General features: G+C 40.8%; 2 protein-coding genes across 28 annotated transcripts in view; one reads left to right on the top strand and one right to left on the bottom strand.

Annotated features, from left to right (window-relative positions):
* The window catches only part of ZRANB1 (zinc finger RANBP2-type containing 1), a 65,942-nt gene extending 53,179 nt beyond the window's left edge, over window positions 1-12,763 (top strand). For all 6 annotated transcript variants that reach the window (XM_070572523.1, XM_070572599.1, XM_070572667.1 and 3 more), the window contains 4 exons: window positions 6,511-6,631; window positions 7,898-8,027; window positions 8,132-8,361; window positions 9,551-12,763. In XM_070572523.1, coding sequence (XP_070428624.1) covers window positions 6,511-6,631; window positions 7,898-8,027; window positions 8,132-8,361; window positions 9,551-9,769 — 700 coding nt within the window. In that variant the 3' untranslated portion in view covers window positions 9,770-12,763. The remainder of the gene's footprint in view (window positions 1-6,510; window positions 6,632-7,897; window positions 8,028-8,131; window positions 8,362-9,550) is intronic.
* Window positions 12,764-13,045: 282 nt separating this feature from the next.
* The window catches only part of CTBP2 (C-terminal binding protein 2), a 166,066-nt gene continuing 162,502 nt past the window's right edge, over window positions 13,046-16,609 (bottom strand). For all 22 annotated transcript variants that reach the window (XM_070573211.1, XM_070573768.1, XM_070574063.1 and 19 more), the window contains 2 exons: window positions 16,420-16,537; window positions 13,046-14,446 (listed from right to left, as the gene is read on the bottom strand). In XM_070573211.1, the coding sequence (XP_070429312.1) occupies window positions 14,266-14,446; window positions 16,420-16,537 (299 nt within the window). In that variant the 3' untranslated portion in view covers window positions 13,046-14,265. The remainder of the gene's footprint in view (window positions 14,447-16,419; window positions 16,538-16,609) is intronic.

The following is a 16,609-nucleotide window of genomic DNA, read 5'->3' as shown; positions in this document are numbered from 1 at the left end:
AGTGGCCATGCTGTGGTGGCAGCTTACATATAAAAAGGGGAAGATTGACAACAGATGTTAGCTTGGTGAATCTTCTCAGCAAAAAACATACTCTCTAGAATTTGAAAATGGGAGCAACATAATTACTTTCTTGAGAGCTAAATTATAGATCAAAGCATCATGCCATAGAGTAAAAATTTGTGGTCACCTGCAAAAACATAAAATATCTCCCTGTCTGGCAAGCCTAGATGGTGACCTGATTGGTGTTTAATATGGCTGAAGAAAGAATGTGTCATTCAGAACGGATGGTTTAGTCATTTAGCCTTTGTCCAGGGGAGAGGGCTTTGTGCTATTTAGTGGGAGTGACTGCTGTGCATTAATCTGGTAGTGTGGTATGGGCAAGACCATTCCTGTTGTGAAGTGGATTCATCAGATGCCAGTAAATGTTCAGCCCATCGAACCTTTCCTGATTAGATTGCCTGCTTACCAGGCAACATCCTGATGATGATTTAGCTGTGTATGTGGGCCTGCCCACACTCAGAGGACCAGAGGGGTTTGCTTCCTATGACAGTGGTTTCTGGGCATTGTGGTTTTACAGGTCTGCCTTGTGGGTTTAGTTAATATGATGCTGCCCCAGAAAGATGGATCTATTCTCTGGGTGTGGATGATGTCTGGCTTCTCAGCCCGAAAGCCAGATCTTCTCCTTGGTAAATCTACCACTTTGCAAGTCCCTTTAAAAAACCAGCCTTGGACTGGAGCCTTTTTTCTAGTGGTAGTATTCTGACCTTGTTGTAAGGCTGAAAGTGCACGATAAATTTTAGCAGGTGATATCTATTTTTCCTAATTGTAAGGGCTTTAAAAAAAAGAAAGACATTGTTGGCTAGTAAATAATAATTTGCGGACATGCTACCTGTTTCTCAAAGCTGCCAGTGGGTAATCTGGATTGGAGTTGCCACTAATATTCGTATTAGGACTGGAATTCTCAACTGGTTTTGAGTCATTTGTGGTCCCCAAAGTCTAGCATGAAGGTAGGGAGAAAAAAGAGCACCGTAATCTGAGGTGGTAAATAGGCCAGAGAGGGGGAGTGGCTGTTAGAGTGAGAAGGAATGTGTAGAGTGTGTGTGTGTACAAGTGGCAAGTGTTGCAGCAGATCTTTCCGTAATAGAGGCCTTCACTCTAAAAGGATGCTTCAGGAGTGAGGACCTAGAGCTGGCAAATGGACAGGCTTCCCAAAACAATGTGTGCCTTTGGCACCATCTCCTCTGATCCCTGCCATCTGGGCTCATTGCTTTTACAGTTAAGGCATAGGAAGCTGCATTGATTGTAGTGATGGCACAGACATCCTTTAGCATTAGGGGGAGGGGAATGAAGATTATCAAATGGGGAGAGAGGAAGCAGTTGCCATAGATTCAAGGCATTAGTATAGGTCAAATATAGTAGCCTTAATGATTAACCATTACATTGTTGACTATGTTAGTTGTGACAAGTTTGTTGACTGGGTTCTTATGTGACTATTATAAGGTAGAATGAGATGCAGTCTTGATGGCCTAACGGTTAAAGTTGAGTGTGCTCTGCTTTGCTGGCCCGGGTTCAGTTCCCAGGTGTGGAACCACACCACTTGTCTGTCAGTTGTCATGCTGTGGTGGTGGCTCACATAGAAGAACTAGAAGGACTTAGAAGTAGAATATACAACTATGTACTGGGGCTTTGAGGAGAGAAAAATAAAAGAGAGGAAGATTGGGAACAGATGTTAGCTTAGGGAAAATCTTTCCCAGGAAAAAAAAAAAAAAAGAATGAGAGGGAGTGAGCAAACTTGGCCCCTCTCGTAGGCTAGGAGAGGAGGAGACAGCATATCACTTGTCTGTAGTCTCCCTTTTAATCAGTTTTTTGCTAAGGTGCCCTTTGCATGTAATTCAAATCAGTTGGGATGAGAAGCTTTCTTAAGTCATGTGAAATACTAAAGGAAAACTGAGAAAGTCATTTTCTTTTATTTAAACCCCTCCCCCATCACTTCAAGATAGGCTATTCTTATCTAGTAGTAGCTGTGCTGTTCTGTTGGCTACCTATGATTTGAGTTGACTTATGTCCTTAAAACTGAATATTGTACTTGTCTTTAATTGAGATGTCAGTCCAAATTTTCAGAGAGGCAAGTGGGAATAATTAATGTAAATAGGGAAAAAAATCAGTACAGGTCTTTTAGAAATATTGTTATTATTTGGTAGAGCGGTCTGTAGCTTAGCATTTTCTCTGTATAGTTTTTTTTTAAGACTATTTTTTTTAGAGCAGTTTTAGTTCACAGCAAAATTGAGAGGAAGGTACAGATATTTGCCATGTACCTCCTGTCCCTACATGTGTGTAACTCCCCATTATGAACATCCCCCACCAGAGTGGTACATTTGTTACAATTGCTGAACCTGCGTTGACTCATCATTATCAACTCAGAGTCCATGATGTACATTAGGGCTCATCTTAGTGTTGTCCATTCTCTGGTTTTGGACAAATGTATAATGACATGTATCTACCATTATAGTATCGTACAGTGTTATCATTATAGTATTATAGAGAGTATTTTCACTGACCTAAAAGTCCTCTGTGCTCTGCCAGTTCATCCTTTCCTTCTTAACCCTGGCAGCCAGTGATCTTTTTACTCACTCCGTATTTTTGCCTTTTTTGGAATGTCGTATGGGTGGAATCATACAGAATGTAACCATTTCAGAATGGGTTCTTTCACTTAGTGATATGCATATAATGTTCCTACGTGTCTTTTCATGGTTTGATAGCTCATTTCTTTGAGTGGTGAATTATATTGCATTGTCTGGATGTACCACAGTTTATTTATCCATTCACCTACCAAAGGACATCTTGGTTGCTTGTAAGTTTTGGCAGTTATCAGTACAATTGCTGTAATAACATGTGTGTGCAGGTTTTCGTGTGGACGTAAGTTTTCAACTCCTTTGGGTAAATACCAAGGTGTATAATTGCTGGATTATATGGTTATAGTATGTTTAGTTTTGTAAGAAACTGCTGAATGGTCTTCGTAAGTGGCTGTACCATTTTGCATTACCACCAGCAATGACTGAGAGTTCCTGTTGCTCCACATCCTTGTCACCATTTGGTGTTGTCAGTTATGTAATGTCAGTAATGACTTAGATCATTGACATTCAAAGTGGTTACCGATATAGTTGGATTAATGTCTGCCATATTCACTACTATTTTGTATTTTTTGCCCTTGTTCTTTGTTCCTATTCTTTTTTCTCTGTTTTGTGGGTTTTAATTGGGCATTTTATATGATTCCATTTTCTCTCCTTTCTTAGCATATGAGTTCCACTTCTTTTTTTCTTTTTTAGTTTTATTAGTGGTTGCCCTAGAATTTGCAGTATATATTTGAGTTAATCCAGGTTCACTTTCAGATAACACTATACCACTTCATGGGGTGTGTGATTACTTTATAATAAGAAAACTAATTCCTCCTTCTAGTCCCTTGTATCTATCTTTGTTGTCATTCATTTCACTTAGATGTAAGCATACATAAACATGTATATACATATATACACACACACAGAAGCATGCATAATCAAATACATCGTTGCTATTATTTCGAACAAAAGTGCTTTCTATTAGGTAATTAAGAATAAGAAAAATAAAAGTTTTTCTTTAACTTTCTCTTATTCTTTGATGCTCTTCCTTTCTTTATGTAGATCAAAGTTTCTGTTGTTTATTATTTTCCTTTTCTCTAAAGAACTGAAACATTTCTTGCAAAGCATGTCTGCTGGTGGCAACAGATTCCCACAAGTTTTGTTTGTCTAAGAAAGTCTTAATTTTTCTTTGAGTTTTGAAGGATAATTTCACAGGGTACAGAATTCTAGGTTACTGGTTTTTTTCCTCTCAGCTTTTACAATATTTCACTCCCCTCTCTTCTTGCTCACATGGTCTCTGTAGAGCACTCAGAGGTGATTCCTATCTCAGTTCCTCTGCAGGCAAGGAGTCATTTTACTCTGGCTTCTTTCAGGGTTTCTTCTTGATTCTGTAATTTGAGTAGGACATGCCTAGGTGCTTTCCTGGCATTTTTCCTCCTTGGTGTTCTCTGAGCTTCCTGGATCTGTGGTATGGTGTCTGATGTTAATTTGAGGAAATTCTCAGTCATCATTGTTTCAAGTATTTGTTCTGTTACTTCCCCTCTCTCTTCTCCCTCTGTTATTTCCATTATGTTTATGTTACACCTTTTGTAGTTATCCCACAGTTCTTTGAACTTCTCTTCTGTTTTTTTCCATCCGTGTTCTCTCTGCTTTTTAGATTTGGAGGTTTCTTTTGATAGATCTTCAAGAGATTCTTTCCTTAGCCATGTCCATTCTGCTAATAAGCCCATCAAAGATATTTTTCATTTCTGTTAGTGTTTTTCATCTCTAGCATTTCATTTTGATTCTTAGAATTTTCATCTGTGTTTATATTGCCCATCTGTTCTTGCATGCTGTCTGCTTCATCCATTAGAGTATTAATCCTAGTTGTTTTAAAGTTTTACTCCTATATTTTCATCTAAGAATTTTATAGTTTTAGTGCTTTTTGTTGTTGTTGTTGAGGAAGATTTGCCCTGAGGTAACATCTGTGCCAGTATTCCTTTATTTTGTCCGTGGATTGCTGCCACAGCATGGCTGATGATGAACGGTGTGGGTCTGTGCCCAGGAACTGAATCTGGGCCACTGAAGCAGAGCATGCCAAACTTAACTACTAGGCCATGGGGCCAGCCACAGTTTTAGCTTTTACATTTAATGTCTGTGGTCACTTTTGAGCTAATTTTTAAAGGTGTGAGGTGAAGATCTAAAATCGTCTGTTTTGCGTGTGGATATCCATTTGTCCCAGTACCATTTATTGGAAAGACTGTTTCTTCCCCAGTCACTTGCCTTGGCACTTTTGTTGAAAACTATTTAACCACAAAAGTAAAGGTTTGTTTCTGGACTCCGTTCTTTCCAGTTGATCTTTCTGCCTATTCTTATGCCAAAATTAGACTGTCTTGGTGATTGTAGCATTGTGGTAAGTTTCTAAATGAGGAGTGTGAGTCTTCCAACTTTCTACTACTTTTTCAAAATTAATTTTGCTATTCTGGATCCTTTGGATTTTCGTATAAATTTGAGGATCCGGCTTATCAATTTCTGCAAAAAAATCCTCTGAGGTTTTGATAGAAATTGCATTGAATATGCAGATTAATTTGGGAAGTATTACCAGTTTGACAGTATGTTGAGTCTTATAATCCATGAACATGGAATTGATTTTTGAATGTTAAACCAGACTTTTATTGCTGTCCCAGTAGCTCATATGTTCCTGGATTAGGTTTGTTTGTCTGTTCTTGAGGAGTCAGGTAGCTTGAGAGTGTAGATCTTGGTGTGGTGGGTGGGACTATTTGAGCACGCTAACTTTCAAAGTATATTTCTCTTAACTCACTTACACTGCAGTCTCTTGAGGAATTTTGAGTGCAGTCATCATTGAATTTCTGGCAAACTTGGTTATCTCATTCGTAAAATTATTGTAGGCACTAACCAAGAAATTTCTAACTGCCTCTGTCTTTCAGTTTGTAACAGCTTTCTCTGTTCCATGATATTTCTCCTTGAACTTTTCAAAACAATGCATTTCATCACTAATTAGAAAATTAGAAAAGCTGGAGCTTTTCAACAATAGCAAAAGAACGTTTTTATCTTTTGCTTTTTTTTTTTTAACCTAGAATTCAAATACATGAAAGTATCTGGGATTTCTAGTTCTTTCTAAGTGAGAGAAATGTGATCTTTCAAACAGGTTAAATGTCCTCTTTTGTTTTGTAAACCTGTCCTGGTTTGTTTTGTAAGACACTGAACAGTTTTGAGCATAATTTTATCTGGTTTTGTTTTAATTTTATACTTGATGTAAAGAAAAAGAATAGATTTTGTCCTTAGTGATTCAGGCTACCATTGACCTAGCTTGATTTCAGTCTTTGTAATCTATCAGCCTGCAGTATTAAAGGGGTATTAAATCCGGGGAAAGAATTGGTTTGTAGGTGCAGTGACTCTTCTTTTCGGATTATCATGTGATAATCGGAAATGAGACTGAAAGAAATCTCAAGTGATGTTGATATTCCTGTGAACACCTGGGCTATTTCAAGTCTGTTGTTTGTATAGTGACCAAGTAGTGAATACTGTACATTAAGGAGAAATGGGGTGTCTTTGATTGTATCCAGCATCTCAGATGATTTCAAGAATTTTTTTGTTTTGAATTTGTAAAACAGCAGTAGACACTTGAAATTAACTGTTCTCATCACTAGTGTTCAAAGTTCTGATGAAAATTTGGTGGGTGGTGAATCAAATTATGTCTGAGGATATGTTAAAAGATGTCTCTTAGCAGAATGGAGGCATTTTTAATTTGAAAAATATATTGCAAGCCAGGTAAAATTTAATAAAATTGTTAATCTCTTCACATGAATTGCTTAAAGACTACATTAGATAAATGATTGGAACATTAAATGTACTGTTTATAGGAGCCTTATTTTTTATTGTCTTACTTTTTTAGGTTTTATACACGCTGGAAAGATTGGGAATCGTGGTATTCTCAGAGCTTTGGTTTACATTTTTCCCTGAGAGAAGAACAGTGGCAAGAAGACTGGGCATTTATACTCTCTCTTGCTAGTCAGGTGAGAATGCTGCAAGGCATGTACATCTAGAAGAAAAGTTAAGCCACGTGCTCTCAATTGCTTGATTTTTGTGAGTAACCATGTTGGAGGCCATGTGGTACAAAGGAAAGAGTGCTTGACTTGGCCTCAGGTGACGTGGGTTCTAGTTGTGACTGCTATTTATCCACTATATGTCTATGGCAACTCCTTACTGCAATACAGAGAGAGTAACATGTTCCTTAGATTAAGTGATTATGAAACTGTCAAAATGAAAGTTGTCCTCTGATCATTCTAAGCACTTACATATTTCTTCAGATTGCTCTTCATTTAAATTGTCCTCTCAGGAAGGTGGCTTTTTATGCCGGTTTTACTTACCTGCAGGTTAGCTCCTGTTCTGTGTCTGAGGGGCAACTTACCCAAGGTCACTGAGCTAGTAGTGGGCGCTCTTGTGCCCGTGCTGAGCTGTCAGGCCCTGAGGATCAAGTCATGACCTTCATAAGCCTCCCCAGGGGTGAGGCTCTGTCCATGTGAGGCAGGTCAAGGAGAAGGGGCCGTGGACGGGAGTGATTTCTAATAAACTTGGAAGTCAGCTTTTACAAATGAATTGTGTAGCGTTGTCCCTCTTAGATTCTAAGTTTCACGCTAGTTTTATTTTGTGAAGCATGTTCAGTATACCAAACCGTAAAGTTCAAATATATGCACAACATACCACTCCCCTTCTCTGCAGAAAGCACTGTATTTCATTTGAACCCTGTGAAGAGGGTACCTTCTGTGAAGGAAGTACCTTCTGCCACAGTGGCTGTTTGACATCTGCGACAGGTACCTCCTGAAAACGTGTTGTCACAATCATTGTGGGGGAAGGCAGGCCTGTTTAGTTAGCTTGAATTAGGCGATGCTGCCATTTAAGCTTGTATGAAATAACAAAGCTCATCGTTTTACTTCGGGAGGACCTTGTTGTAGGTAGTACTTTCACAGGTCGCTTAACCAGAAGGCGATTATATAAACCAAGCACACCCTGCTGTCTGACTCACTTGTTCCTGGGGTCAGTATTTCAGCAAATCTGTTTGGTTCTTGAGTTTGGATGGTGGCAAGTTTCTTTTACAGTTTTATTGGACTTTGTTATGTGAGGAATCAGATGCTGCTTTAGCTTGACAATATGATTTAAAAAAAAAAAAATCGAGATAGTGTACTGAAGGAGGGTAATGTGTTTTACACATCAGTTTTCCAGGGTAGGTAGTAATGCATGTTTTAAAAAGGAATTGTTTTCTATTATTTTGTTCTGTACAGCCTGGAGCAAGTTTGGAACAGACACACATTTTTGTACTTGCACATATTCTTAGACGACCAATTATAGTTTATGGAGTAAAATATTATAAAAGTTTCCGGGGAGAAACTTTAGGATATACTCGGTTTCAAGGTAAGCCATGTTCAAGAGTATTTTAGTAGTCTCTTGTTTCCTATTATAATGCAGTTTGTAGCCACACCCTCAAAGCTCATTGTGATTCTCTTCCCTCTTTGCAGGTGTTTATTTGCCTTTGTTGTGGGAACAGAGTTTTTGTTGGAAAAGTCCGATTGCTCTGGGCTATACACGGGGCCACTTCTCTGCTTTGGTTGCCATGGAAAATGATGGCTATGGCAACCGAGGTGCTGGTGCTAACCTGAACACTGATGACGATGTCACCATCACGTTTCTGCCTCTGGTTGACAGCGAAAGGAAGTTACTCCACGTGCACTTTCTTTCTGCTCAGGAGGTAAGAAGCGTTTTTCTCCTGTTAACTACTTAAGTAGGAACGGGGTACCAGAACCCAGCCTAGGGTGCCTTTCAGGGGTGGTGTTATCTGTACTACCAGTTAAAGTTTTGAATTTGGTCGTGGTATTTGTCACTTTCTGTAATTACTGGTCAGACTTTGGAATTTACCTTTTCAGAGCTGTTGTGTAGGATGTGTTGTGTGGGGGATACAGCAGTGAAGAGAAGATGGAAGCCCCTGCCCTCAGGTAGTGATGAGTGCTGAGGAGAAAAAGTAAAGAGAAGGAGAGAAGGGAGAAAGGGAGGAGCTACAGGGGGCCATGGGCCTTGTCACTTAAATAGGGTGGTAAGGGACAGCATCACTGCGGTGACATCTGAATTGAGACCAGAAAGAGAAGTGAGTCTTGCAGAATCTAGGGGAAGAGTTCTAGGTAGAGGCAATGGCAAGGCCAGTGTCGTTTGTGGTGATTGGGCAAGGGGGAAAGAGGCTGAGGGGCTAAGGAGTGGGTTTGGGTTCGTCAACAGACTTCTAAAGCTTTGGCTTTTACTCTGGGTAACAGAAGAGGAGCACTGGCTGCTCAGTTGGGACTAGACCCTGGGGCAGTGACCTGAGCAGGAACACCAGGTAGACCACTGGAGATGGAGGGGAGGTAGTAGAGACCAGGCAGGGGAGGTGAGAATGTGCAGAAGAACACTCTCAGAAAAACCCATGTTCTTATAAAATGATTGGTCTTTTATTTAATATACCAGTAATTATAAAACTTTCATAATCATGGCATTAAGAAAAAAATCCATAGACCATAATTTTCATAACTTCAGCCTGTATGTAATTTACTGAGTCTACTTACCTTGTCATGTGTTGGAAGCTGTGAATTTTCTCAGCCTTGTTTTTGCCAGGATCAGTAATTTAGATAAGATTTCCCTTTGCTCTTCTATCAAAACAAATTATTACTAGGTGGTTCTTCCCTCTAGGTTTTTCTGTGAATTTTCCCATGTGATGTCTTTTTTTCTATTTAACCATAGGAAACTGGGTTTTAATCATAAAATTGATGAGATTGAAACCATGTTAAAACAATCTGTTGCTTTGGCTTTTTCACTGGTAATCATATCAGCTATAGATTTCTATTAAATTTTTCCTATCAAGTCTCTCATCTGTTGTATTATTTTCCCTTTTCCTCACATTCCTCTAAAAGCTAGGTAATGAGGAACAGCAAGAAAAACTGCTCAGGGAGTGGCTGGACTGCTGTGTGACTGAGGGGGGAGTTCTTGTTGCCATGCAGAAAAGCTCTCGGCGGCGAAATCACCCCCTGGTCACGCAAATGGTAGAAAAATGGCTAGACCGCTACCGGCAGATCCGGCCTTGTACATCCCTGTCTGATGGAGAGGAAGACGAAGACGACGAAGATGAATGAAAAAAATCAAAGAGCAGAAGACCAAGGTGTATCGGCTCTGTGGTGACCCCAAAGTGAGCGTGGTGCTCCAAGCAGAGTGCACGGCATGGAACGAAGCAAATCTGGCAGGACCTGCTCGGAGGGGTTTTTCTGATCCACACACCCAATGGAGATGATGCATCTGCTGCGCGAGGAGACAGGGAACTTTGTTTGTAAAAAACTAATTTTATTAAGACAGAACTTTTTTTCTTTTCAAATTGTAAATCTGTCTATAAATGTAACGCATGTGGTTGTGTAAGAAGTTGTGTAATAGGAAAAGTTGTACCAGCATCTTCATATTATTTGAGAAGTTTTTTCCAGCATGGGCACCTCCAAAAGCACATGGTAGATGACTCTTTGTTCCTTTGAGATATTCGTTTTTAAGTAGAACCTGGCATTCTACTTCCATCTTAAAAATCCATTTCACATTAAGTCTCACTAGAGCTTGTTAGAGATTTGGAAACTTTGTACAAATTATCCATAGCAAAACATAAAAATAAAAACAAGCTTTTATTTTATTAATAATGTAGTTCCTGTTCTGCCCAATAAAATAAAATCAAATCTTTAAGGAACAAACTGCAAGGAAAGTTAGGAACTTTTTATTGAGTGAACTTCATATAGACATTGTTCCCTTAATTTGGAAAGGGTTTTGGTTTCAATTATTTGGTCTCGTTTAAGTTTCTCGTATGCCCCTTTTCAGTATTTAGGTATTTATTTGTTTGGAAGAGTGCCCTTAAAGTTAGGGTTCTTCTCCCAGACTCTGGGCAGCAGTCTCTTGGTGACTAGTTATTCCCTGGGTGTAAATGAGGCAAGTGCTTGGGGAGCAGGCCCCCCGCCCCCTCGTAACTAAATGAATTGTGTGCAGTTTGCTCATTTGAGTGATCGACAGTGTTATACTCCCAAATTGCCGTGCGGAGGGTCTTTGGAGTCTGTCTTTCATCATCAACCCTCCTTTAAGCAAATCGTGTTAGAAAGGCATGCCTTTGCTTGGGCTAATTGGGAATATCATTCAGTAGAGAATAAAGATTTAAAAATTGAGTAAGGTCGTAAATGCACTGTGTAATGAATTTCTCAGTGAGCAGTCTGAGAATTTTTGCATGTTGGTTAATTGTGGCCATTCTTATTTAAAGTTAAAACTATAATCTTAGGTAGAAAAACTTTTCATAAAAAGTATTATTTGACCACTTCAGGTATACATTTAATACTGGGTAAAAATTTCAGACCTATCTCAGGAACACAAAAAAGACTTAGTGTCCTGATAAGCATGCTGTAGGCTAATGATGTGGCAAGGAATTTGGAAAGAAGTCCCATACACATACACACACATATTTTCTTCTCTTTGCTGAAAAGGCTGTGAAAACCTTTAAATATTTGCTTCTTGTTTTCTTCTAAGTTCTGTGTAGATGATATTGAAATGTGCACAATCTCAATTTGATGCCGGAATACTAAAAATAGAAGCATAACTAGGAGCTGTCATGTATTTTAGTTCTTTCCCCCCCCTCTCTGAACACTCGCTGAAAGTTCCCAGGATGAAAGGATCACTTTTGCTGCATGCTAAAACTTGCAGGAAAAGTATTTTCAATTTGAATAAATTTTGATATATTGTAATAATGGTAAATGTTACTGTTGCAAGCGGGTAATGTTTTCTTACAAATTGACTCTCTGGTTTGCTTTCATTTTAGTCGGTTATTAATCAAGTTTTTAGAAGGCTTACCTTCTGACTACTTAGCATCTCTATAAAACTTTTCTCCATATACAGGAATAATTCTTTAGTGGGCAGAAACCCTGTTCTAGTTTCTGTTACACAAAAACTACCCTCCGAGTGGAAGAAGCCAAAGAGAGATGCTCGAGGGAGAAGCGTCGAGTCAGTGCGGTCTGCAGTGCCGTCAGCGCTGTCCAGGAAATTACAGGCTCGGAGTTTAGCCTCTGTGTGTTGTGGTCTGCTGAGTGTTGTTTTTCCTGAGGTGCCTCTTTATTTATTTATTTATGATCAGTGACCCTGACCACATCTAGTTGAACAGGTACAGCATTCTTCCCTGTGGGAAAGAATTATAGAGGATCCCATTTCCTAGGCTCCAGGCAAGGGATGGGGCTTTAAATGGTTTTCACAGCCGATTGGCTGGTAACAGCCAACATTTTGGGTGAATCAATGCTATGTTAAGCTCTTGAACTATTAAACAGCCATAATTGTTGTCCCAAGATAGAGTACGCAGTCCTTACTCAAAGATTGTATGTGGCCGGGTGACAGATGTGTATGTCTTTTGGTTGACTCTGGACAGTAACACCTTAATTGTGTGGTGTTAACTTTATGGGTTCTTTTTCTAGGGAGAATATAGGGTGAGGTTTTCTGTTCTAATTAAAACAAAACCTAGGTGCACCGTGGATTTGGACCTGCCTTTTTATGTTATTGACTCTTAAGCTCCTTGTGTCCCAGACTTAATCTGTATTAAGGAAATACTGCTGTTCACAGGTTGGGGTGGGGTGGGGTCTACTTTATGTGCATGTGCCATCCCCTCAGTGATCGCCTCTGACAAGTGGTTATGAAGATGATGTCGAATTATTCTGCTCTGTGGAGTGATAGGTCAGTAACCATGTGCTCCATCTATCCATATGAGGTTGTCTTAATTGTTCATGTGAAAGTTGGGATGGGACCGTCACTTTAAAATGAGTGAGGAAGTTGATGCTTTAAGACACCCTCGACTTTTATTTTAATGGGAAGGAAGGGAAGGGTAAGGAAATGGTTGAAGGGAGTTGGGCTTGACAGTTGCAGACACCACTATTGAAAAAGGAAGATCCATTTAGTCAACTTAAAGTTCTTAACATATGGGAATGGCTGATTTTAATTATTTTGCAACATTTCTTTGTAAATATCATTAAAATTTTTTTTTTTTGGAGATTCACCTCCCTTCCTGCGTTAATGCTTGAGCCAGGTAATTTTGCTTTTGGGTAAATTAAAATCAAAACTCTAAAACTTGACCAATTTTGTTTCTTGAATTGACTTAGTTCTAACTCACTATTTCATCTTAAGGATGGCATTATTTGACGATGATGGACTTACATGAGGTTTTGATTTTTCAGTTAAAACTCTTCCACATGAGGTAATCATCAGCATTCTTGAGTCTGGTTATGGAATAGGCAGATAGAAAAGTATTGTTACTCTTTGAACCCTGGAGTAACAAGAGTTGGAAATTGGCTAATTGAAAATGCAGTTGCCTTTAAACATCTCAAGTAGAGAACATTTACGTTGGTGAGATGTACTTGAATTTCAGAACTTAACAAATTTTTATTACTTTTTATTGAAAACTGCACTGAACGCTAAATGTCCACCTTTACAATAAACAAATACAGTAACGGTAACTCACACTAAAACAAAACATAGTTCTGATAGCCATTATTTTTCTGTTTGGGACAGTTTTAAAGGTTTTTTTTTTGTCACAAAAACAGGAATGTACCTATACAAAGGCTCAAAATAGGCCATCTTTTAAACAAAAAGGCGATGATTCACAAAAGACTATGAATATAACATGTAACTAGTTGATACAAATCTAATAGGATTTGTTAAAATCAGTCACATCTAATAACACACCTGAAGTGTTCTTGTATAAAATATCACGTGAAGAAAAGAAGACTTTATCAATGTCTAAAAAAGTGAGTTTTGTTCATAGACAATCTGACAAGTTACCATAAAAAGTGTTTCCTGAGACATAAGGAAATGCAACATTATTCTTCTTGAACCCTTTGGCTCAAGACTCTCCACTCAATAAAATAGCTGAGGATCTGAAACTGAGAAAATATATTTGAGTACAAACAGCTTGTGAAACTTAATACTTTTTTTTTTTTTTTTTGCATCATCAGAGGGTATTACTGAACTCACAACCAACTTGCCTGCTCAGTCTGCAGTTCAAATGGGAGAGGGGCTTCTCTGTACAGGAACCTGTACGGTCTTCCATCCTGTGCTTGCAGATGTCTAACACAGGCAAACAGTTTTCTCCCCATTTTGCGGTAATTTAATCTTCCTATTAGCAAAAGAGGTAACCAGCCCCATGGACTGAAGGGACTAGAGTCATAGGATGGGGATTTCCTCTTAATATTTTTTATTTTGGTGTTTGGAACTCTTGATGCAACATTCTAGAGCAAGGTGTTCAGGACCTGCTGTGCCCAAGGGACTGATAAAGGAAAAAGATCTATTTATTCTTTGTGATTTGATGCACAGATGAAAAACTTAACACACAATAACAGAAGTTGGTCGTTAATAAATCACGTCCTAGTCTTTCAGCGCTTCCATAAGCAGACGACATCTTCAATTTTCCCGCGTCTCAGCTTCTAGCTCCTTTGTAGTTTTAACACTGCAACGTCAATGATGCATATGTCCAGAATCAGTTAAAAAGACTGTCAAATTCCTTTTCTTTTAGTTCATCTATTTTTCACTGTCTCTTGGTCCCAGGTTTATCTGAATGATTACCTTTCGTCATTCTCTGCTATTGTTCGTTGGGGTGCTCTCGATTGTCCCCGTGTTTTGTGGGCTGGTTGGGAGAGGGAGCTTGGGAAGGGTGTGCCACTGTGGGCAGGTTGTGAGTCACCGGGATGCCTCCGGGGATGATGCCTTCCATGGCTGCAGGAAGTCCTCCCGGAGCCACGCCCACGATGCCCGGTGGGTATCTAAGGAGCAGAGAGAGGCCAGGTAAGTCCAGGGCGGGAAGCTGCCAAGCTCTTGGCTCTGCCTACTTCTGGTCTTTTTTTATGGGGCAGTTTGTCATCCTGCCTACCCCCAAAACAGAGAAATCTCTGTTAAAAAAAACCTAAAACATGGACATGTCATTCATAAACAAAACCTACTTACTAAGTCCAATCAAAACGCTGGGCCCCTAATCCTCTGCCTTTTAGGAGGAGTATGCACTAATTACATCTGTGGACACCGTACTGCATTTGGGAAACGTTTTGTACAAAACAGACTTCCAAGTTTTCCGGATGCTTTAAACAGACGGCATGAAGTACTCTCTGATAGTAAATGTGGCTTCCCAGGCTGGTCAGTGATGTGCTCCCATGGCCTGAGATGTGAAAGGGGACAGCAGCCGGAGAAGTGCTATGCTGGCGATGGGCTTGGTGCCAGTCCTCTGAGGGTGCCTGACATGGGCTCGTGTCATATTGCAGGCCCAAGAGCTGCTGTGTGTGCGACGACATGTGCCATTAGCCACCTACAGAACAGATAGTTCTTAGGCACAAATGTGACTCGATGTGTTTAAACATTCTTATGAGGATAAAACATACTTAGGAGGCCGGTACTTTAGAACTAGTCTTATTTGTTTTTGGGGTTAAGGGGTTGGCTTCTCTTCCTGTGGAAACCACCCTGCCCCCATCCCACAGCCTGTCACGTTTCACTGGCCAGAAATCCCAAGGGGCGCTCTGGAGGTTGATGGATAAGCGCGCTGTGAGCTCCAGCCCCTCAAGCACAAGCAGTGTTCCAGAGGGCCAGGAGCCTTGGTCTGTCTCAAGGAATAATTGCAACACAGCCCCTAAAAGGTAGGCCGCCTGGAGTAAGGAACGGGAATCTGCTGTGACAGGCTCAAGTACCCATACCTGAAAATGCTTATAAGGATACAAAGTGGGCGGGACTCGAAGAGAACACGCCAAACTGAAATGTAAGTAAAGCCATGCGACCAGGAAGAAACGGCATCGCTTCCTCGGAGTCAGCCTTCATGTATGGGTCCTGTTCCACAGACTATATTTAAACACTCTCGCCCCCGCCTCTAGGTTAGAGTAGTGGTTTGCAACAAGGCAACGTCTGGAGACATTTTCGGTTGTCACAGTTGGGAGTGGGAGGTGCTACCAGCATCCAGGGGGTGGAGGCCAGGGTGCTACTACCCGTGCTACAGTGCACACGATGGCCCCACGAGAGAACGGTCCAGCCCAACGTGTGAGTACTGCCCAGGTGAGGCAACCTACGCTAGCGTAAGCAAAGCAAAACTGTCCTGCTGGGATCCCAGGCTGCAGCGTCTCTCTCTGAGGCGCAAGGAGCTATTTCCCTGGAAGCCAGGATTGCTGGGGGAGGACAACCATGGAAAAGAGCACAAATGAAACCCCTGCTCTCTTCTAAGGGGTCCTGGCTCAGGTCCCGGGCTTTGCCTCAGTCACACTGTTTACCCAAAGTCCCTGTCACACCCCCATCCCCCACCCAACTTTCCACTTCACTGAGACACGGGGTGTACAAGGGCACTGGCCCTCCTCAAACGCACTGGTCTTTAGCCGGAATGCTTTCCTTGGATGAAGATTCAAATTAGAAAACCACCACTAGCAGGCCCTTTCCCTTGAAGATTCTTCTGGTGCCTTCTCACCTAAAAACCCTCTGGTTTTGAAGTGGCTTCGGAATGAGGGGCGATTCCTGGCCCAGTGTTCAGACCCATGGGGGAATGCACTCCCACCGCTGCCCCCTTTCAAAATAGGAACGCCAGTTCTAGGCTGTCTCCTGGCAGTTATGTCTGTTCCAGGAAAATGAGGCAGCGGAGGAGCTGAGAGCACAGTGGACGGTCTCCTCGAGCGCTCAGGTTGCGTTAACCCCCAGGTTCCTGCCTCTCCTCCCTGCCCCCACTGGGGAGCGGCACCAAGGCCCCGCCAGATCCCGGTCTTCTCCTCACCTGTATGTGGCACCATTGAGCTCCGGATGCATTGCTTGCTGGTCTATTACTGACCAGGGCGCTGTTGTGACAAAGAATTCCTTGTTCACACAGTTTCTTAAGCTTTCTGGGATGCGACCTGAAAAAAGATGATTAAAATTAATCATATGTATTTGTTAAGGTCACAATAAGTTAAATATTACACTTAGTA

Source organism: Equus przewalskii, chromosome 1, assembly GCF_037783145.1.
Source record: "Equus przewalskii isolate Varuska chromosome 1, EquPr2, whole genome shotgun sequence".
Lineage (NCBI taxonomy): Eukaryota > Metazoa > Chordata > Mammalia > Perissodactyla > Equidae > Equus > Equus przewalskii.
This window is presented reverse-complemented; position numbering and strand designations above follow the sequence as displayed.